A 23,458-nucleotide genomic window follows, 5' to 3' on the forward strand; every position below is an offset into this window, starting at 1 on the left:
ATTTGCGACGACATGGATGGAACTAGAGGGTATCATGCTTAGCGAAATAAGTCAATCGGAGAAAGACAACTATCATATGATCTCCCTGATATGAGGGAGAGGAGATGCAACATGGGGGGTTAAGGGGGTAGGAGAAGAGTAAATGAAACAAGATGGGATTGGGAGGGAGACAAACCATAAGTGACTCTTAATCTCACAAAATAAACTGAGGGTTGATGGGGGGAGGGGGGTTAGGGGGTTGGGATTATGGACATTGGGGAGGGTATGTGCTATGGTGAGTGCTGTTAAGTGTGTAAACCTGGCGATTCACAGACCTGTACCCCTGGGGATAAAAATATATGTTTATAAAAAATAAAATTTAAAAATAAAATTAAAAAAAAAAAAACAAGGACTGTAACAAGAGAAAAAGGGCATTACATAATGATAAAGGGATCAATCCAACAAGAAGATTAACATTGTAAATATCTATGCGCCCATTAAAAAAAAGCAAATATTAACAGATACAAAGGGAGAAATTGACAGTGTACAATAACCATAGGGGATTTAAATATGCCACTTACATCAACAAATATATCATCCGGATCCAAAAAATCAATAAGGAAGGAGTGGCTTTGAATAACCCATTAGACCAGATGGATTAACAGAGTATATATAGAACATTCCATCCCATAATAGCAGAAGATACTTTTTTTTCAAGTGCACATGGAATATTCTCCAGGATAGATCACATGTGAGTCCACAAAACAAGTCTCAATAAATTTAAGACTGAAATCATATCAAACATCTTTTCTGACCACAAAAGTATGAAACTAGAAATAAATTATAAGAAAAAAATGGAAAAAACACAAAAAAACTGAAGCTAAACAATACACTACTAAACAACCAATGGTCAACAAAGAAATCAAAAAGAACATGGAGACAGCCTTGCATATGCCCCCACCCTGGAGCTGCCCATGCCGCCAGTCATCAACCCCACAATGTTCTTTAACATTGCCGTGAATGGCAAGCCCTTGGGCCACACCTCTTTTGAGTTGTTTGCAGTCAAACTTTCAAAGATAGTAGAGAACTTTCATGCTCTGAGCACTGGGGAGAAAGGATTTGGTAACAAATTTTCCAGTTTTCACAGGATTATTCTGGGATTTACGTGCCAGGGTGATGACTTCACAGGCTATCATGGCACTGGTGGCAAGTCCATCTATGTGGAGAAATTTAATCATGAGAATTTCATCCTGAAGCACACAGGTCCTGGCATCTTGTCCGTGGCAAATACTGGACCCAGTACAAATGGTGCCCAGTTTTTCATCTGCACTGCTAAGACTGAGAGACTGGATGACAAGCATGTGGTCTTTGGCAAGGTGAAAGAGGGCATAAATATCTTGGAAGCCATGGAGTACTTTGGGTCAAGGAATGGCAAAACCAGCAAGATAACCATTGCTGACTATAGATAAATCTAATCAATTTGACTTATGTTTTATCTTAACCACCAGAGCGTTCCTTCTGTAGATCAGAAAAGCATCCCTTCACCCCTGTCTGCTTGAAATATCCTATACTCTTTGTGCTCTCACTGCAGTTCTATGAGTTCCATATTTTTCTCATTCCCCTCAAAGTCTAGCTGGTTTGCAGAGTTAAGTTTATGATTATGAAATAAAAACTGAACAACAACAAAAACATGTAGACAAATGAAAATGGAAGCAAAATGGCCCAAAATCTTTGGGACACAGCAGAAGCAGTTCTAAGAGGGAAGTTTATAGTGATATTGGTCCACCTCAAGACACAAGAAAAATCTCAAAACAATGATGTAAACTTACACCTACCAGAACTAGGAAAAGAATGACAAAGCAACCCCAAAGTTAGTAGAAGAAAGGAAATTATAAAGACCAGAGTGGAAATAAATGAAATAGAAACTAAAAAAAATCAATCAAAAGATCAATGAAACCAATAGCTGGTTCTTTGAAGAGATAAACAGAATTGGTAAACTTATCCAGATTCATAAAAAAAAAGGGAGGACTCAAATAAATAAGATCAGAAATGAAAGAGGAGAAATAACCAACATGACAGAAATACAAAGAATTATAAAAGAAAACTATGAAAAATTATATGCCAACAAATTAGACAACTTAGAAGAAATAGATAAATTCCTCAAAACATACAGTCTTCCAAATGGAATCAGGAAGAAATAGAAAATGTGAACAGACTGATTACTAGTAATGATATTGAGTAGGTCTTCAAAAAACTCCCAACAAACAAGCGCAGGACTGGATGGCTTCACTGCTAAATCCTACCAAACATTTAAAGAAGAGTTAATACCTATTCCACTCAAACTATTCCAAAAATAGAAGAGGAAGGAAAACTTCCAAATTCATTCTAAGAGGCCAGAATTACTCTGATACCAAAGCCATATAAAGACACTGCAAAAAAAAAGAAAACTATAGGCCAATATCCCCAATAAACATAGATGCAAAAATCCTCAACAAAATATTAGCAAACCAAATTCAACAATACATTGAAAGGACCATTCACCACAATCAAGTGGGATTTACCCCAGGATGGATCAATATTCACCAACCAATGAATGTGATATATCACATTAACAAAAGGAAGGATAAAAACCATATGATCGGGCACCTGGGTGGCTCAGTTGGTTAAGTGACTGCCTTCGGCTCAGGTCATGATTCCAGAGTCCTGAGATGGAGTCCCATATCGGGCTTCCCCTACTCTGCAAGGAGCCTGCTTCTCCCTCTCCCTGTCTGCCACTCCCCTGTAGTCTCTCTCTTTCTGTCAAATAAATAAATAAAATCTTGAAAAAAAATATGATCATCTCAATAGATGCATAAAAGCATTTGATAAAATACAAAATCCACTCATGATAAAAACTCTCAACAAAGTAGGTTTAGAGAAAACATACCTTACTAACATAAAGGCCATAAATAAAAAACCCACAGCTAATATCATACGTAATGGTGAAAATGGAAAGCTTTTCATTTAAGATCACAAACAAGACAAGGATGTCCATTCTCACTATTTGTATTCAACATAGTACTGGAATTCCTAGCCACAGCCATCAGACAAGAAAAAGAAATAAAGGTCATCCAAATCGGTAAGAAAGAAGTAAAACTCCCTATTTGCAGATGACATGATAGTTTATATAGAAAACCATAAAGACTATACCAAAAAACTATTAGAAGTAATAAACAAATTCAGTAAAGTTGCAGGATACATACTTAACATACAGAAACCTGTTGCATTTCCATATACTAATAACAAAGTAGCAGAAAGAGAAAATTAAAATACACTCCCAGTTATAATTGCACCAAAAAGAATGCCTAGGAATAAATTTAACCAAGAAGGTGAAAGACCTATACTATGAATAATATAAGACATTATATTGAAAGAAATTAAATTATATATGAAAGAAATTAAAGATAACACAAGCAAATGGAAAGATATGCCATGTTCATGGATTGAAGAATTAATATCATTAAAAATGTCCCTACAACACAAAGCAATCTACAGATTCAATGTAATCCCTATCAAAATACCAATAACATTTTTCACAGAACTTGAACAAATAATCCTAAATTTTGTATGAAACCACAAAGGACCCTGAATAGCCAAAGTAATCCTGAGAAAGAAGAGCAAAACTGGTGGTATCACAATCCCAGATTCCAGGATATGCTACCAAGTTATAATATCCAAAACAGGTTATACTGGTGCAAAAATAGACACATAGAACAATAGAACAAAATAGCCCAGCTATAGACCCACAGTTATATGGTCAAATTAATCTTTGACAAAGAAAGCAAGAACATACAATGAAGAGTCTTTTCAAGAAATAATGCTGGGAAAACTGGACAGCTACATGCAAAAGAATGAAACTGGACCACTTTCTTATACCATGCACAAAAAATAAACTCAAAATGGATTAAAGACTGAAATGTGAGACCTAACACCATAAAATTCCTAAAAGAAAACTCAAGTAGTAATGTCCTGGACATTGGCCTTAGCAACATATTTATGGATATGCCTCCTCAAACAAGGGAAACAAAAGCAAAAATAAACTACTGGGACTACACCAAAATAAAGAGCTTTTGCACAGCAAAGGAAACCATCAACAAACCAGAAAGGCAATATACTGAATGGGAGAAGATATTTGCAAATGATATGACCAAAATGAGGTTAATATCTAAATTATATGAAGAACTTAATACAATTCAACACTAAAAAAAAATAATAATCTGATTAAAAGTAGGCAGAGGACCTGACTAGACATTTTTCCAGAAACATACAGAGGGCCTACAGATACATGAATAGATGCTCAACATCAATAATCATCAGGGAAAGACAAATCAAAACTACAATGAAATATTGTCTCACACCAGTCTTAATGGCTAGTAACAAGACAAGAAATAACAAGTGTTGATGAGGATGTGGAGAAAAGGGAACCTTTGTGCACTGTTGGTGGGAATGTAAATTGGTGCAACCAATGTGGAAAACTGTATGGAGATTACTCAAATAATTAAAAATAGACCATGATATGATCCAGTTATCCTACTAGGTATTTACCTCAAGAAAACGAAAACACCAATTTGGAAAGATATATGCACCCTCATGTTTATTGCAGCATTTATAATAACCAAGATATGTTAGCAACCCAAGTATCCATTGATAGATGGATAAATAAAGAAGATGTGGTAGATAGATACATAGATAGATATGAATATATATATGTGAATATTAGTAAAAGAGAATGAAATCTTGCCACTTGCAACAACATGGATGGGCGTGAAGAGTATTATGTTAAGTGAAATAAGTCATAGACAAATACCATATGATTTCACTTACATGTGGAATCCAAAAAACAAAACAAACAAAAAGCAGAAATACATTCATAAATACAGAGAACAAACTGGTGGTTACCAGAGGGGAGGGAGGTGGGGGTTCAGCTCAAATAGGTGAAGGGGATTATGTGGTAGAAACTCCCAGTTATAAAATAAATAAGTCATGGAGCTGAAAGGTACAGCAAAGAGAATAGTCAGTAATATTTTAACAATGTTTTTAAAAACCTACATAAAAAAATGTTATGTTTATAGAAGCAATCTCAGGTTTTTCATTTAATTTTTGAGAAGACTATTCAGAATCTCATACAAATTCAATATTTAATATCATCCTTAATATGTTTCTTTTTCTCACCATATTATATAAAATGTTTTTTTTCACCAAGCCCCATACAATTGCCTCCAAATCCTCTTTAATTTATCCCAATGCGCTATACAAATATCATCATCTCTATGGATGTCATGATGCGAAAAAAGGTTGAGAAGAACTGCTTTAGCCCCAGATCAGGATTCCTCTCTCTTTTTTTTTTTTTTGACATTTTTATTCTTTTAAACATTTTTAAATTTTAAATTCAACTAATTAATATATAATGTATTATTGGTTTCAGAAGTACAGCCCTGTGATTCATCAGTCTCATATAATACCCAGTGCTCATTATATCACATGCCCTCTTTAAAGTCCATCACCAATTACCCCATTCCTCCATCCCTCTCCCCTCCAGCAACCTTCAGTTTGTTTCCCATGATTAAGAGTCTCTTATGGTTTGTCTCCCTCTCTGGTTTCGTCTTGTTTTCTTTTTTCTTTTTTTCCCCTATGAGTCTCTGTTTTGTTTCTTACATTTCACATATCAGTGAGACTATATGATAATTGTCTCTCTGATTGATTTATATCACTTAGCATAATACCCTCTAGTTCCATCCACGCTGTTGCAAACCAGATCACAATGGATTTCAGTGAGTGTGTGAAATGTGCAAGCATATCTTTTTGGAGAGAGAGTTAATAGTTTTCACCAAGTTCTCAAAGCTTAAGAACCAACTGATCTCAAGAATTTCAAAAGTTTCTCTATAATTTCACCCCTGAAGGAGTGAAGATACAAGTCAAGGGTTAAAGGAATTCCAATAGGACAAGTAGGCCTCCATTATCACAGGTGGGAAGAATAAAGGTACTATAAATAGAACTAGGAGGACTTCTGTCTCTGGCTCCCTCTTTTGGGAATCCTGCTCTTGGTCTCTCTCTCTTCTCAAGTTCAACTAATAAACTAAGAGAATTCTAGGGTTTTTTTCTCTATTAGAAGTAGATACTTCCTCCCTCACATCACCAGAAAACCAAGTAGGAACCAGGGTGGAGCCTAGGGAAGAATAGGTATAAATGAGGCAGAGAGCATAGATTTCAAATGTTCACATGTGATCTAGCTCTGCAATTAAAGCCTGAAAGCCAGTATCATAAAATGCGCATTTACCCAGACCTCTTCCTCTATGTTTTGAAAGAATTTTGTACATATTTAGGCTTCTCCTATATATGTAACCTTCTTGGGGGCCTATCAAAGGTGACTTTGATAGGCCCCCAAGAAGTGACAGTACCACTTTTCCTTGCTAATAGGCTTTGAGCTCCTGAAAGATAGACTTTTATTTTGTTCTTAAAATATAATACATACTCAATATTTTCTCAATTAATGGTGACAAATGAACATAAATCAAGATTTCCAAATCTAAGCTTCCTCAAACGGTTATATACCAGGAAGAGCTATTCCCTTTGTAAATTATAAATTAACTTCCTAATACAAATAAGTTTAATGTGAATCTGGGTACTTTGTAATTCCAATTTTTTAAAAGATTTTATTTATTTATTTGAAAGAATGATAGTGAGAGAGCACATGAGCAGAAACAGACTTCCCTGGTGAGCTGGGACCTTGGACCCTGGGATCATGCATGACCTGAGCCCAAGGCAAGTCGCTTAACGCACTGAGCCACCCAGGTGCCCCTAATTCCAATTTCTTTTATAATCCTAATTTTGACCAGGATTTTATCACCTCAGATATGTCCAACAAAGATCTATTATATCTGCCTATAGATGAGACTTATCTTCATCGCGCATCTACTTCTCTTACTATTAAGAAAAGCATGTGTCGTGTCCTTTTAAGTCATTTTTATTCCCTTTTTGCTTGATGCTATTTTCTACACATAGGGTACACTCAAAGAAAGCTGACCGAACTTGGAACAAACTAGAGAATAATAAAGTTATCTTAACTACATACAGGGCTTTATAGTTTATCTTGTACTTTACCATGCATTATCTCATTTGATCACAGGAATCCTGTGAGTTAGTGATCCATTGTAGAAACCAATGCTCAAAAAGTTTAACCCATTTGCCTAAAGTTTTACAGAATTGGAGTTAGAAGCCAATAGGTCTTCGGACTCCTATAGCAGTGATCTTTTCCATTGTAAGATTAATGGAATTAAGTCATCTGTCAAAAGAATTTCTTAATATTATGTTGCTACACAAAACTAGATAATCAGCGTCGCTATCCCTGAGTTACTAAGAAAAGTAACATACTAGTACATTAGTAAGACCTGTTGATTTGAATAATAGTTTTTCTAGAATACTTTGATTTCTTAACCACGTTTGTTTCATTTATCTGAGTTCATTCAGCTTTCAGCTATGTATATTTCTTAGCTATGCATATAACTTCCTGTTTGGTCTTCTAAGCATTGGTTCAAAGTTCTTATTTCTGAACTTTGTCTTTTCTTTTCCTGTTTACTACGCAGCTCCGGGAAAGAAAAAACAAAAACAAAAACAAAAACACAGATTGTTTAATCGGGGAACCATACATCTTTGTTTAATTTTGTCTCGCAGGCACTCTTGACCACCACCAGGGGGCAAAAGCCTACCAGCTGGCTTCTCTGCGATTCATTCTACACAGGACTGTACAGTACAGGGACCCTCAGTGTCTGATTCTTGATGGAACCTCCCTGCTAATTATTTCAACCGCAGGGCCCCAGGGAGAGAACAAAGGCTCAGCACAGAGGGCTCTAGTGGCACTTAACCATACAGCAGCCAGAAAGAGCTCATGACAGCCCTGTCGGTTGAAAGAAAGCAATGAGATCCAAGGGAGTTTGAGTGACAACAGGAGGAGGAGGCTTTAATAACTGCAAACTCCTTAATGTGTGTGTTTTCTACAGCTTTGAGATGCATGGTGGTATCTTCCAGAACATCCACTCCAATTGAGAAATAGCTTTGTCAACTCTTTCTCTGCGTAAATAATCAGTGGTATTTGCATAGTGAGATTCCCCCCCACCCTTAATCTTGATTTTCCATTACTTTCTTGGTTTATAGTCTGCTGACGGTTTATCTTTCAGAAAAGTATTCCTTTAAAATATTTAATAATCTACATTTCACATATGTCTATGCAATCATGAAATCTAGAGCCGAAAGAGAAAAAAATCTCAAGGAGCAAAACCTATTTAAGAGAATTTCTTCCCAGCGGGAAGCAAGTGGGAGGTAAACAGCAGGTTGGACCCTTTTAACTCCGTGAGCCCAGCCTTCTCGGCCTCCCGGGCTGATGCAGCCTCTCTCCACCTTAGGAATAATGAATGAGTCCTTAGAGGCCAGGGTAATAGAGGAAGCGTGAGGGGTACCCTGAAGCTTGCCAGGATATAAAATTAAAAACCTTTCTTTCTTTCATAAAGTCTCATCATGAAACATGGGCTCTGAGACAGAGGGTGGTAAAGCTCAGAAAAAGCCCCCGAGAACCGGGCCAAAAGGGGATAAACTCGTCTCTGGTCGCGCCAGGAGGGTCTCCAGTCCATTAAGTCTCACTCCCGCCCAGAGAAAGCCTTTGAAACCCGTCGGAGCCCTTTTCCACCAGACAACATGTTTGCCTCAGGATTTTCACCTCAGTTTCCTTTCATTAAGATCGGTTAAGCTGTGCGCCCCCACCTCATAAAATGGTCGTCTCTCAAGAGTGGGGATTCCAGAGCTCTCCCCTCTCCCCGGCCCGGGGCCCCTCCCCCCAGCCCACCTCCTTCCCTCTGGACGCCGGCAAACCGCGCGATTCCAGGGCAAAGGAGGAAACCCGGGAAGGGGCGGCGGCCAGAGACGCAAACACTCAGCCGGCTTCCGGCAACTCAAGGGTTACGGCGAGGCGGCGGCGCGCGCCGAGGGGAGAGGCGGTTGCTGACAGGTGGCGCCTGCGCACTGGGAGCGCTCATTGTGCCCCGCTGCTGCCGAACCGCCCGCCTGCCCGCCCGCCGCCCGTTCCTCGCGTCAGTAGGCGAGAGTCCGGTGTTGGGTGCGGAGCCTGCGGTCGTTCCCGCGGCCTCCTCCTCCTCCCCGTTCCCCTCACCCCCATCCCATACCCCTTTCCCCATCCCGGCTCCGTCACCCTCCCGCCCCCCACACTCAGGACAAGAATGCCCTGCCCGGAACAACCTAGCAGCGCCTAGATGGCTTTGGTCACGGTCCAGCGGTCGCCTACCCCCAGCACCACCTCCAGCCCCTGCGCCTCGGTGAGTCCCACCCGGCGGCCGCTCCGCTCGCTTCTGTCACTGCGGCTCCGCTTTGCCTCAGCGGGTCCCGCCGAGCGCCACTGCGCACGCGCCGCGCCGCTTCCCAGGCCTTGGCACTCGGCTGCCGCGAAACCCCCACACACCCCATCTTAAAGACGAGCTACGGGAACTACGGGACGTTGGGGTTTGCCCCCATCACTGGGGGCACCTGGCTCTCCCAGTCCTCGCCCCGAACCCCCCCGCGGCATGCTTTCCTATGGCTTGAACACTTCCTTTCTGGAATGAGTCATTCTTGCTTTTCACCCTCCCCCTTCCTTGTACCCTCTGTTGCTCTGCTGCTGCAGGGAGAGGACCATGGGACTCCTGCGTTGCCCCTTACACACACCACAGCCGTTTTCCCACACCCATCTCTTGGACCCGTTCGGTATTCGCACACTGGAGCCCCTTCTTCAGGCTCCCCGCGGTGTGTGCCTTCCCTCTAGTCACTTGCCGTCCTTCTTGTGCTCTGGTACTGTTCCGGCTTCATTGGACTGCTGAGCTGGTAGTTTCTCCTTGGTTTCTTCCCTCTTTCCCTCCCGCAGAGGGTGGCCTTGGTCTCTGCTTCTTGGATCTCTTACCTTTCCTCTAAGAGGTTCTGAAGCATCTGGCGCTGCTTGATGACCAGTGCCAATTCATTTACATCTTACAGACATTGATGCCTTACACTCATTGCTCATGATCGTTCTTGTTCTTGGATCGTGTTTGTATGGTTCCTTACTTCAGATACCTATAACAGTGAAGCATGCTTCCAGAAGGAAAATACCCAGTAACCAGCGCTTTCCTGCTGGCCCCTTCTTTGACTTCCCTGCTAGCCCCACCTCCACTCCTTTACACCCCATTCTTTTAGGCTTTATTCTTGAATATATTTATTTTAAAAAAATATTAAAATTAAATACGTAAAACATTGCTCCCGTGGGGCGAGGTGGGATCTTGTAAAAACACACAGATGTTTTAGAAGGAAGTAGAATGAAAATATGAACAATTGAAAAAACCGTCTTGAACTTCCTACAGAATTATAATTTTTAAAACTGTTGGTGGATTTAGTAGTTTCAGTTGCCCAAAGGTATTCGGTGAACACTGTAAACATCAGGTTTCACTGTAAAACATCAGGTTATTCTTAGTATTCGTATGTCCACTGAGGCATGGGGTTTGATATCTCGAAAATACGGTGGCTTGTGATTTCAACATAGTTTGATGAATTTCAAAATTTTGTCGTGTCCTGAGCTTTCTTCTGCATTTTGTGTGACCAAATTGGCAATTATATCCTAATTCTAGAATTGATTATATTTCAGAAATTAACTTGTATTGTTCCAGAGAGCAGAACTATGATCTTTGGGTAAAAGTTCAGGGAGGCAGATTTCCAATGATTGTAAAGAAGAATTTTGTAACAGTGAAGTGGACTGCCTTGCAAAAAATAGTGAGTGTCCATTGCTTCAACTATTCAAAGAAGGGCTTTTTGCCTGGAATTTGGTATAAGGAATTCCTTCAGTGGGGGACTTCTAAGGCTTTTTCCAACTCTTAAGATTTTGAGATTTGAGAATAGTTGCCCTTCAAAGGTGGTAAAATGTTTTAGGGTCTTCTGAAGATAAGTGTGATATGGATAGAAACTTAATAAACTGATTTTTATGTTGTATTTAATGCTAGTTCTTGGAAAGTTAACATTCCATCAAACCACCTTACTTCTCTCTACTGATAAACCATTTGAGGATAGTGGTCACCAGACCTGATTTTGGCTGAGAATGCAACTATACTAACTTTCTTGAGTTGAATGATTAGTATACAGTAAGGCTGTATCTACTTGATATGACTTACTTAGCCAGACCTTAGTTATTAGCATATTGAGGTATGTTAATAGCCACTTTTGAGATAGGTAATTAAATTGATCATGTGGTAAGCTCAGTTGTTGAGCTAACTGATTGATATTTCTACAGCTACTTGCTATAGTAGTCTGGTTATTTCAGTTGTTTATATGTGGCCCTGGGTGTAAAGGAATCCTGGGACTGGTGTGTGTATGGGTGTGGGTGTGTGTGTTTGTATGACTGATGAGCCAGTTACCTTTCCCCTTAAGTTGTCTTCCTATTTCACTTCATCCAGAGCTATGTTCAACTGAGTTGTCTTGTGGTTCTTGTGTTCCAATATTTGTATGCTGTCTGACCTGCATATATTTGCTATTGTATCTCTTGTTGCATGAATAGGTTGAGTTGTTTGTTTTAAAGGTAAAAGAGAGAAAACAACAAAGAAAAAGTCTAGAGGATCATGAAAGGAGAGATTTAATTTTGTGAGACTGGAAATTTAGATTTTTTTAAATTAATAACTTTAAGCATTTTATTTTACTTTTTCACTATAGGTGTATAGGGCATTTTAATACTGTCAGCTCTTCAATATTCATTCACTGGGGATTAAACAAATATATTGATCATCTACTGGGTATGAGTGATTATTACAGATAGTAAGATGTATAAGACATCAATCCCGTGTATCGGTATCATGTAATCTTGGGAAGGGATGGGAAGAAGAACAAATGTGAGATGAGAGGGTAGAAAAAGAGAGTGAAGGAAATGATACTGTATGTACATGAACACTTAGTTTGTTTGTAATGGCCATAAATATTGCTGAATTCAAATTAAGATAAATTTACTAATGGCAAGAGTAATAATAACAATATCTAACATTTATTTCTTGGGTTTTCGTCTGTGCTAGGTGTCATGCCAAATGCTTTACATGGCATTTACTCCTCACATTATGTCCAAAGGAAATTGCTATTATCCCTGCCTTACAGATGAAGAAACTGAGGCAAAGAGCTATTAAGGAATGTGCCCAGTGTCACTCAGCTGTTGAAAATGTATTTAACTTTAGGATCTTCCATCTTTTCCTTTGTGGTAATCAAAGAGAAGTACATATAGTAGGTGGACAAGATTCAAACTCAGCCTTGACGTATGGGTACAATATTTATAGACTGGAGTAGGGCCTGAGAAATAAAGAGTATTTCAGGTGGAGAGAAGTTGTATTACCAAAACTTATAGGCCAGAAAGCACAAGACATATCTGAAGGACTTAACTAAACCAGTTTGATGAAGGATCTCTTTGGAAGAGTAGTAAGAGATAAAGGTGAAGAGGAAGCTGGGACTACACAGGGACTGCTGAGTTTAGGAGTTCGAACTTGATAGGGAAGGTAATGGAGAGTCTCAAGAGGTTTTTGAGCAGATATTATCACAGTGGTGTTTTAAGAAAATTGATCTGGGAGCTATTTGCCATAGGGATTTGAGAGAGGTGGAGGGAGGCCATGAGTGCAGCCAGTTAGAGGCCATTATGGAAGCCCAGGTGTGAGATAATAAAAGCCTAAACTGGGGATATGAAGTGGTAATGGAAAGAGGGAAAGATGTGAGGGATTATGGAGAAGACACAAAGGACCTGGGAACTGGTTGGATATAGGGGAGGAGAAATCAGAGATGCCAACTTTGGAAGGTATTGTTCTTCTAAGATAATAGATGTTTCTTAGTTAATAGACAATTTAAGAATTATCTTTTTCCTTCTGTTATGAATTTTCTGAATGGATACCTGTGTTGATCCATGGTCATATAAACACATTGAAATAACAAGGAAATAATTTACTCTTCTGTAATGCTTTGTACTTTTCAGAGTGTTTTTGTGTTTGTGTTCTAATTTAACTCTAGGGCAGCCTCATGAGTTATGCAGGACAGGTACCAAGGTTAAAAGACTAGCTAAAGGTCACAAAACTGGTTAGTGTAAGAACCTACACTAGAACTAAGTTCCTTGGCTCCTGGTCCATATCTCTTTCCATAATGTGAAACAGCATATAAGTTTCTGATCCTGAGAACTGATCCTGAGAACTGCCCATATAGTAAAGGAACCAAGACTTGAGATATAATCAAGAACTCATACTCTTTGAAGTTAATGTATATTGTAACCTTAACTAGAACAGAATCATCTAGATCTGTGCAGATTGTTTTTAGGTGATACCCTTATTTGAAGCCTGTTATCTCTCAGTTTATACGTAATTCTTAAAACTTGGGTATTTAATTTTTCTTACTCTAGGAAGATAATCCACAGCAAAATAGGAATGGAAAGTGTGGCAGGTGCTGCTAAAGACAGGCTGCTTTCAATTCTGGGAAATGATAGCTGATGGTTTTATAGCAAGGGAGGAAGAAGAAGATTTATAAATAGCTGGCATAAGAAAAATTTAGCAGTTATGGTAACATACTACTTAATGTAAGGATCAATCTCTCTCTCAAACCTGGTGGTCCCTCAGAGCTACTATTATCTGGTCATAATGATCACCCTGAATAATCATAATATGGCTTCATCTTGTTTTGTCTTCTTTTTAAACAGTCAGGATTGAGTGAATTGTATTTTAAGATAGAAATCCATCCAAGTTTCATGGAAGTTTTGAAGTGTATGATGCACATTTTAATTAACTGGGGAAATTCATTTCCATATATGATGCTGGATAAATAAGATACTATTGAATTATATATGTATTTTATATATATTCAAATATGACCACACCTTTCTCTCAGAGAAAATAAAACCATAGCAAATATGCAATTGATTTGTCTGAAGTATAAATACTTAAAAGTGATGCTTTTTAATTTTTTGAAGACAGCTTTAGAACTTTCTTACACTACAGAAATAATACATGGTCATTGTAGGAAATTTTGGGAAATACGGAAAAGCACAGACAAGAGAATGAAAGGTCTATGCTCTACAGTTGCATGTATATTTTACATAGCTGAAATGCTGCTATCTATATAATTTTGTATATTTGGTTCTTTTAAAGTTACTACATATCATAAATATATATCTATGTGTCATAGCACTTAAATGGCTACATAGAGCACTTATAACTCATCCTAACCATCCCATTATGGTTGAACATCTGGGTTTTTTCCAACTTTTTTTTTTTTTTTTTTTTTTGCTATTATAAATCACATTGCAGTGAACATCATTGGGCATAAATATTTGACTATATTTTGGAACATTTATTAAGATTTCAAGAAATATAATTACTGGATCACAGAGTATAAACAATTTTAAAACTCCTCTTGCATATTTATACTTTCTAGAAAGGTTGTTCCAGTTAACATTTATTTCAACCAGCATAGGGTAAGAATACTATTCTCCTGGCCTTATTAACACTGGATATCCTCATTTCATATTTAATCATTAGTAACTTTCAAGGATAAAGAATAGTACCTCATTGGTCTTATATAAACTTTATTACTAGACAAGTTGAACATTTTTTAGATGGTTAGACATTTCTGTTAACTTTTTAAAAGATAGCTTTATTGAGGTATAGTCTACAAAACCTAAAATAAACCCATTTTCATAATTGTATAATTTAGTGATTTTTAGTAAAACTTACAAAGTTGTGCACCCTTCACTACAATTTTGTATTTCCATTTTAGGTATTTGTTCATTCTTTTCAACTTGTGTATCCTCTTGCTATATTATGATTATTGACTTATTTATTAGAACTAATTGCTTTTTAATTTTTTGTATTGCCCTTAGAATACACTCCAGAGTTTTGCTAGCAAGACTTTTAGTGAGCAAACCTTGCTTTACCTCTTCATCCTCTTCTTTTCCCAAGTTCCTGCCTTGCACACTGCTCAGTCAAGCTGACATGCCATGCTCCCTTTGATCTCTAGGCTTTTGCACATGCTGTTCCCTTTACCTGGAACACTTTTTCTTCATCTCTTTACCTGACTAATTCCTGCTCATCCTTCAGGTCCCAGCTTAAATGTCTCTTCTTCTGGGAAGCTTCCCTGACTCTACTCTCAGACTATGGTAGGTGCTCTTTCTATGCGCACCATAGAACCCTGTATTTACCCATTGTGGCTCTTATCTCCTTATTGCGCTTGATTATTTGATTGCTTATCTCCCAAGCTAACCCTTAAGCAGGGACTAGGTTTGTTTTCATAATTTTGTATCACCAAGGTCAACAATATTGGACATATGGATCAATGGATGATGAATCGATGAATATGGTATTATTTAGCAGACTTTTCCATTTTGAGTTCTTCCATTGTTTTTAAACATTTTTGTTTCCAGAAGCCTGAAGAGTATGAGTATTTAGTAGTACATACTGCTAAACTGTCCTCTAGAAAGATTGACTCAAACTTCGTTGACAAACTGTGCAATATACCAGAGGTCAAATGGATAAAAATATCGGTTCCACTGCATCCTCATCAGCCCCGAGTATCATCATCATCATCTATTTTTTTTTATTATAGTAAGAGCTATTGTTTATTGAACACTTACCATGTACCAGGCACTATGCTGAGTACTTTATGTGCATTATGTTATTTAATTTTTATATCTCTCCTTTGGTTTAGGTATTATTATTATCTCTGTTCTAAAAAAATTGAGACTCAGGGATGCCTGAATGGCTCAATCAGTTAATCATTACCCCTCCTTGCTCAGTCTCTCTCTTACGCACGCACACTCTCTCTCTCTCTCTCACAAATAAATAAATAAATAAATGAATAAAATCTTCAAAAAGAAAAGAAAATTGAGGCTCAGAGAAGTAAAATGAGCTACCCAAGATTATAGGCCTGGTGTCTAACCTCAGAACCCTTTCTCTTAACCACTAGTATTTTATCATTTTAATTTACATTTTTTTCAGAGGTTTAAACATTTTTTTCAAATATTTGCTGCTACATGTTTTATATTCCCTGTTTTGTAAATCATTCATGTGATTAACTCAACTTTCTCCATTGATAGCTGTTTTTGCCCTATTGATTTGTAAATACTTTTTAAAATAATCTCTACACCCCGTGTGGGGCTCAAACTCATGATTCCAAGATCAAGAGTTACATCCTTTACTGACTGAGCCAGAGATTTATCATGACCTGATTTATCATGGCCTGAGCCAGAACGAAGAGTCCAACGCTCAACTGATTGAGCCACCCAGGTTCCCCTTGTAAATATTTTTTATACACTAAGAATATTAACCTTTTTCTGTTATGTTGGACGTTTGCCTTGGTTTTTCAGTTGCCATCTTGTTTTATTTGGTTTGTTTTATTCATGGATATATAAACATTTAAAAGATTTTAATGCCATAAAAAATTTTAATACCATCAATCCAAAGCTGTGTGTGTATGTTTTTCCATTGTTTTTCTACTTAGTTCAGTTTTCCATCAACAGAGATATATTCACCTATATTTTCTTAAGTTTTTTAATAGTTTATTTTTATATTTAACTTCAATCATCTGAAATTGATTTTACTACATGGTATGAGGTAAATATTAAACTTACTTTGTTCCAAAGAGTTAACAACTTTTCTTAGTTTATTTTATGAAACAATCGCTTCTTTTTCTAATGGTGTGTAATTCTACCTATGGGAAATACTAAATTGGAGTCATAAGCTAAAATGTGTTACACTGATGATCCATTGCTAGTCCCACAGGAGTTTAGTTAGTTTAACACATTATTACTTAGTATTCATTTAATTGCACGGACAGACCATAAACTTCAACTAACTTAGGTTTTAAAATTTGACTCAAGAGCCCCTGGAAGTCCAGAGTAAGAGCAGTTCTTTGGTAATCAAAAGGTATCTTCAGGTCTCTTGTCATTTCTATCTGGCTTTAAGTGAGAGGGAGCAGGGGTGCCTGCATGGCTCAGTGGGTTAAGCTACAGACTCTTGATTTCGGCTCAGGTCATGATCTCAGGATCCTGAGATGAACCCTTCTCCCCCAAATCCAGCTCAGCTGGGAGTCTGAGATTCTCTCTCTCCTTCTCTCTCTGCCCCTAACCCCGTCAAATAAATAAGTAAATCTTAAGAAAAAAGGAAAGGGAGTAGATTCTAGATTACGCCGTGAAAAAGGCAATTTGCAGGGCCCATGCTGCCTTCCTATATAGCACCATTAAATACTATTGCTGATATCAGTAACTTGAGGCTTTACTGTTTTCCATTAAATGTCTGCTGTTTTGCTGGCTACACATTGCCAGGCCCATTGTAGGCATTCACATGTCTGTGGTTTTCACTAATTTGTTCATTCATTCAAGAAACTTAACTAAAGTAAGGAAACTCTTTCTAATTTTAAAAACCCCATGTGATTATCTTTTTAAAGTGATTTTTAAAATTTATTTTTTAAAATTTAAAATTTTTTTAAAAATTTATTGTCAGAGAGAGCGCATACAAGCAGGCAGAGTGGCAGGCAGAGGGAGAAGCAGGCTCCCTGCTGAGCAAGGAGCCTGAAGCGGACTCGATTGGGATCATGACCCAAGCTGAAGGCAGCCGCTTAACAGACTGAGCCATCCAGGCCCCCTGACCCCATGTGATTATTGATAAGACCCGTTATCCACTCTGAAATCTGCTAGACCTCAAGTGTACGTGGGAGAGACCCAAAGATTCTTGTTAATCAGCAAATATTTAATGAGTGCTATTTTGTTCAGGTAGCCCCATGCATTCTCTTCCTCTGGTTCTCAGCACTGAGTCCTTTTCAGATACTTTTACAAACTGCCCTGCATTTTCTCGCCTAGCTTGAGCAGCACAGCTGCTGTTCACAGTGCCCTTCCTTTTCCTATTTGTCAAGAGAAAGTCTGGTGAGGTGTTCTTGGCTCTGAACTGTAGTGAGAGGTCCCATGGTTCCCAAGATTTCCTGAAAAATGGGAAATATTTCACTGATTGAGTGGGAGAGAATATGTTTGGAAACAAATGGTAGTATACTCTGTTCTAGCCTAGTTTTTATGGAGCTGTTTGATATAATTTTTTTTTAAAGTAATTTAGTACCTTTTTGTATCCTGTGCTATACCCAGTCCTGGATATATCTATTTATTTATTCATTCATGCCAGGATTGGAGATCCAGCAGCCAGTTAGTCCCTGGCCTCAGGAAGCTTTTAGAGTATAATTGAAAAGATTGGTATTAAAAAAGTAATTAGAGTACAGTGTAGTAGTCACAGATGATATAAACCTTGAGGAAGAGAGAGGAGGCCAGCAAGGATTTCTTAGTTAAGCCTTAAAGAGTGAGTGGGAGTTAGCCAGCAAACAGAGGTCTGGTTAGGGTGAGTAGCAGGAGTGAGGAAAGCATTTTTTTTTTTTTTTAAGATTTTATTTATTATCTCTCTTCAGAGAGAGGGAGTGCAGGAGCAGAGGCAAGGGGCAGAGAGAGGGAGAAGCCAACTTCCTACTGAGCAGGGAGCTTAGTGCAGGGTAGGACTCCATACCAGGACCCTGGGATCATGACCTGAGCCGAAGGCAGACACTTAACCCACTGAACCACCCAGGCACCCAGGAAGGAAGCATTCTTAAGCATGAATTTAAAGCACAGGGATTAGAAATGACAGATGTACACTGAGAACCACAAGCAGTACAGTGCTGATGCCTTGCAAAGTACAGAAAATAGGGCTGGAGAAGTAAACATAATTTTCCTGAATTACAACATCCGTGGTTACTTTTACCTTTCATGTAGTGTATATGTTCTCTTGGCTTTCCTTTAAATTTGTTAAAATTTATGAGTAGGGGCAAGAAACCTTAAAGTATAACTGTCCTAATAGCTACCTAATGTTTTAAGTATTTGCTGTGCTATAGACACTAAGTTCAGTGTTAAATGGGTAACACAACAACCATTTGAAGGAATATTATTATTGTTCCTATTTTACAGATGAAGAAACTGATTTTCAGAGAGCTGTCTAGATTCCCCTAGCTTGGAGTGGCAGAGCTGGTATTTAGGTTTTGATTGTCATACTCAAAGACCAATTATTAGACTAAGTTATCTTCTGGGTGTGAAGAGTTAGTCTCTCTGTCTGGGTGCTGTTTGATCCCCCCCCCTTTTTTTTAAACTCATTTTGTGTCATGTTTGCCCTGCTTTAGTTTGAGTCACTATGATTTGTGTCATTTTGCTACGTGTGCCTTAGTAGTTCATAAACTCATCTGAGAACCTTCTCAAGCACTGTGGGATGATATCAGGCATTATCCTTGTCTTAGAATTTACAGGTATAGTGGGGGAAGGTAGCTATAAACTAAGCATGTATAACCAATAAAAGTAGTATAATGAGTACAATAGGAGTGGCAAAACCAAGTTTGTGTAGGGAAGAAGGTGATCATTTCCAAAGGGGATAATGGATAGGAAATGTGGAACAGAGTAATTGGGAAAGATGGAGGAGCAAAAGATCTTTGCAACTAAAAAAATGAAAGTTATGTTATTTACTTCTAAATCTTAATCCCTTTTGGTCCAATTCATAATTAGAAGCCAATTTTTTTTTTCTACAGGGTTATTATTGTAAGACATTGCTATGTAAGGCATGGTAGCCAGATACTCAAGCTTCTATCTTTGGAAAACTTGTGTTTGTAGTTGTTACCTTGCCCCTCACCTATTCTTCCTCTCCCTGCTCCATACCTTGCCCTAGTTAAGGAAAAAGAAAATCCAGCCTCTTCTTTACAATGCTTCAGACAGATAAGGGAATGTGTGAAATTATATTTATTGCAGTTTAAGGAAAGAAATCTTACTTATTGGAGCAGTGATTCTCCAATTATTGCTGCAGACATTTTTATAGAAACACCAACAACTTGGGAGAGCCCTCTCTTCGTAATTATGTTACTTAGCATACCTCAGGCAGAAATTAAAATATACCACATGTTAGCATCTCATAATGTATCTTAATCTATTAAGGAAGTTTACTGATTCTTTGGGGTTTGAGAAAGCGATTGTGGTTTCAAATAAAAATAGTATCTGCCAGTGATTCTAATATAGACCATATGGTGGGGAAGCCCTAATAGTATTTTCATTTCTCTCTTCTTAGGCTTCAAATACCTATAGCAACATGAAGCAGTCCACTATAGTGGTTAAGAGTGTAGGGTCTGGAAAATAATCTTCCTGAATTTGAATCCTGGCTGTACAATGTACTAGACTTAGACAAGTCATTTAACTGTTCTATGCTTCAGTTTGCCCATCTGTAAAATAAGGATAATAACAGTATTTCTTTCACAGAAATAAGCACTAAATGAAGAACGCCTTAGCATTCTTAGCCCATGTCTGGCACCAAATAAGAATGCACTCGTGGAGTAATTGTTTTTATAATGATAGTGATTTAGGGTTGATATTTGTTTATTAAGCAAATTTTCATTAGAACACACATTTGGTGGGGAAGATACATGCTTTATGACAATATAACTTTAACAAATAGCCTACTTCATAGGCTATTTCATATTTCAGATAGCCTATTTCATAGGCTCTCCACATCTTTTTTCTTTCTTTTTAAAATTTTTTACTCAATAATAGCTTTATTTTTAAAATCAAGGATTCGCAGTCTCCACTGCAAAGTATGTTGTGTATGATTTGTGATGACCCTGGAGCACCATACAGAATGATTAATGCAACTGTAATCTTTAAAAATCTCCTTCCCTTGAGAGCTTATCAATTCACTAGGCCATGCTTAGTAGCATATTAATCTATGGGATGTTCTGCTATATGGTAGGACAGATAATTGCAAGTGGTCGTCTGAGTTTGTGTAGTAAAATAATAGACTGAATGCATTGCTGTTTTTAGTGATTGAGAGTATAAATCATGTGGCAAAGTAGAACAGAAATTTATAGATTTTTTTAAAATATAGAGAATCTGAGGACATTGAATGTATTCATGGGTTTAAATATATCTTTGTACAAAGAAACAATAGGTGAGAAGAATGAACTGTCTAATTCAGCTATACCAAACAGTTGGCAGTTGAAATTGAATGCAGCTTTTAGAAAATGCAATTCTAAACCAACTGAATGAAGTCACATATGATATAACAAGAGATCTTTGGTTCAGACTTGGCTACATTTTGATTATAGTTTTTATTATTGAACCCTGTTAGAAAATACAAACAACCTATTTCTTCCTTGAGAGAGTACTGAAAAAAATTGTCCTAAATTTTTTATGAGCACAATATTTTGATTCGTCTTCTTGATCTGTCATATACAAGCTGCAACTTTCTCAACTCTAAGCATTTTTATGCTGATTCTGTGGTTTTCAATTAAACTTCAAAGGAAACTATACTGACTGTAAAGGAAGTCTGGTTAGGCAAGATGTGGCTGAAAAATCTAGGAACTCCTCCACTTGCTTACAAAACATTTTTGCAGGATATAGAATCTTGAAAATTAAATATTCAGCTTTTAGGAGAAAGAAAATATTAGATTTCTGTTTAAGCACTGCTTTATAGAACTTTAACCCAGAAGATTTTTAAAATTAAAATAATTTTATTAAAACCACGAAGTCTTCTTGTGTTTTTGAAATTGTCTTATAGAAGGTGATAGTTGTCTATAGAGATAGTTGTCTCTATAGGAAGATTTGGACCTCTGTGCTGCATGAACTTGTTCAGAATGCCAGTCAGCCGAAAGTTAGAAATGGAAATGTTGCTCACCACATTAGTCTTTGCTTTGTTTCCAGCTGTCATTTCAGGTGATTCAAGGCACTTATAGGAAGACTGTGTTTTAACAGGTTCCAGACTTATTCTTTCTTTTTCTCAGTAGATTTTTTTTCCATTTTATTGGATTGCACTCATTTGCAAACATTTATCAAGTCCCACTGTGCACAAGACTTTATATCATTTAGCTACTAGTACAGTCTACCCTTTTTAAAACAAGTTGCCTTTTTCTTTTACAAGTTGCCTTATCTTGAACATGTGATTTAGAAAATAAGATGATTGAGGTCCTGTGTTTTATTCTTTCTTCATTCTTCTGATATACTGAAATATCCCATTTGATTTTGTACTTTTTTATTCTGTATTTTATTTGTGGCTCACATTTCTCAAATAACCATATAGTGATTCTCTAATTGGAAATGACTTCTGTAGGGGGCGCCTGGGTGGCTCAGTGGGTTAAAGCCTCTGCCTTTGGCTCTGGTCATGTTACCAGGGTTCTGGGATTGAGCCCCACATCAGGGTCTCTGCTCAACAGGGAGCCTGCTTCCTCCTCTCTCTCTCCCTCTCTCTCTGCCTACCTCTCTGCCTACTTGTGATGTCTATCTGTCAAATAAATAAATAAAATCTTTAAAAAAAAAAAGAAAGAACTTCTGTAGTAGTTGTGTGGACTCCAAAGTGAAACCCCATATAGAATTAAATCATATGTGCTCCTAAATTCAAAGATGAAGGAAAAATTATTGAAATGGACAGTTGCTTTTTGAAAATATTTGAATACACAAAATGTTCTTGGAAAATATATGGGTCAATAGTAGAGAAAAATGGCTTGTAAGATAGTTATTTCTTAACCCTTCCCTAAAATTACTAAGTTCTCTTTCCAAACATTTTGCTTTTTGCCTACTTTACTTCATTTATTACTGACTTTCTGAAATACCATTTTGGAAGTTGAGAGAAGAATTGCTTTAAGATTATTAGGTAATGTGACAGTGATATTGAAATAATGAGCCTTTTTTTTTTTTTTAATGCTGCTAAACCTTTCTTGATTATATATTCCTCTGAAGAAAAACTATTTTATACACTGGCCCTCACTCAGGAAACTTTTCTTTTCTGCCAAATCTGGACCCAAAAGGACAGTTTCCCTCTCTGGCTAATTTAATAATGATTTTATGTTTTACAAACTTTTTCTCAAGGAAGTAGGCTGCATTATGGCATAGTGGCTAAATTGGCTTTAGGTTCTAGACAGATTCTGGAGTTAAAATCCCAGCTCTTCCACTTACTAAGTGTAGACTTCGGGCAAATCACCTTTCTAAGTTTCAGTTCCCTTATCTTACAGAATAATTTGTTGGCTTTTGTGAAATAACTGAATGACTACCTAGCACAGTGTCTAGCACTATAGCATAGTGGATGTTCTGTAACTGCTGGTGATCACTGTTGTTAAGTAGATTTAATTCTTTGCTTTTTGCACAGTGTTACATACATACTTAATTTTAAAAGATTATGATGGGCGCCCCTAGGTGGTGAGTTGGTTAAGCATCTGTCTCTTGATTTTGGCTGAGGTCATGATGTCAGGGTCTTGAGATCGAGCCCTGCATCCAGCTCCATGCTCAGCTGGGAGTCGGCTTGAGATTCTGTCTCTCCCTCTGTCCCTCCCTCTGTGTGCACTCTTTCTCTCAAATAAATAAATCTTAAAAAAAAAAAAAAAAGATTATGATAGTTTGGTT

The 23,458-nt window shown here is 37.6% G+C and overlaps 1 protein-coding gene and 1 pseudogene across 2 annotated transcripts in view; both read left to right on the forward strand.

Moving 5' to 3' along the window:
* Positions 1 to 953: 953 nt before the first annotated feature.
* LOC111151432 lies at positions 954 to 1,448 on the forward strand (annotated as a pseudogene).
* A 7,793-nt stretch (positions 1,449 to 9,241) lies between these two features.
* The window catches only part of LOC111151603 (slingshot protein phosphatase 2), a 242,645-nt gene continuing 228,428 nt past the window's right edge, over positions 9,242 to 23,458 (forward strand). For both annotated transcript variants that reach the window (XM_022509688.1, XM_022509690.1), the window contains exon 1: positions 9,242 to 9,341. In XM_022509688.1, coding sequence (XP_022365396.1) covers positions 9,279 to 9,341 — 63 coding nt within the window. In that variant the 5' untranslated portion in view covers positions 9,242 to 9,278. The remainder of the gene's footprint in view (positions 9,342 to 23,458) is intronic.

The sequence above is a fragment of the Enhydra lutris genome, unplaced genomic scaffold (assembly GCF_002288905.1).
Source record: "Enhydra lutris kenyoni isolate GAN:26980312 unplaced genomic scaffold, ASM228890v2 scaffoldscaffold26, whole genome shotgun sequence".
Classification (NCBI taxonomy): Eukaryota; Metazoa; Chordata; class Mammalia; order Carnivora; family Mustelidae; genus Enhydra; species Enhydra lutris.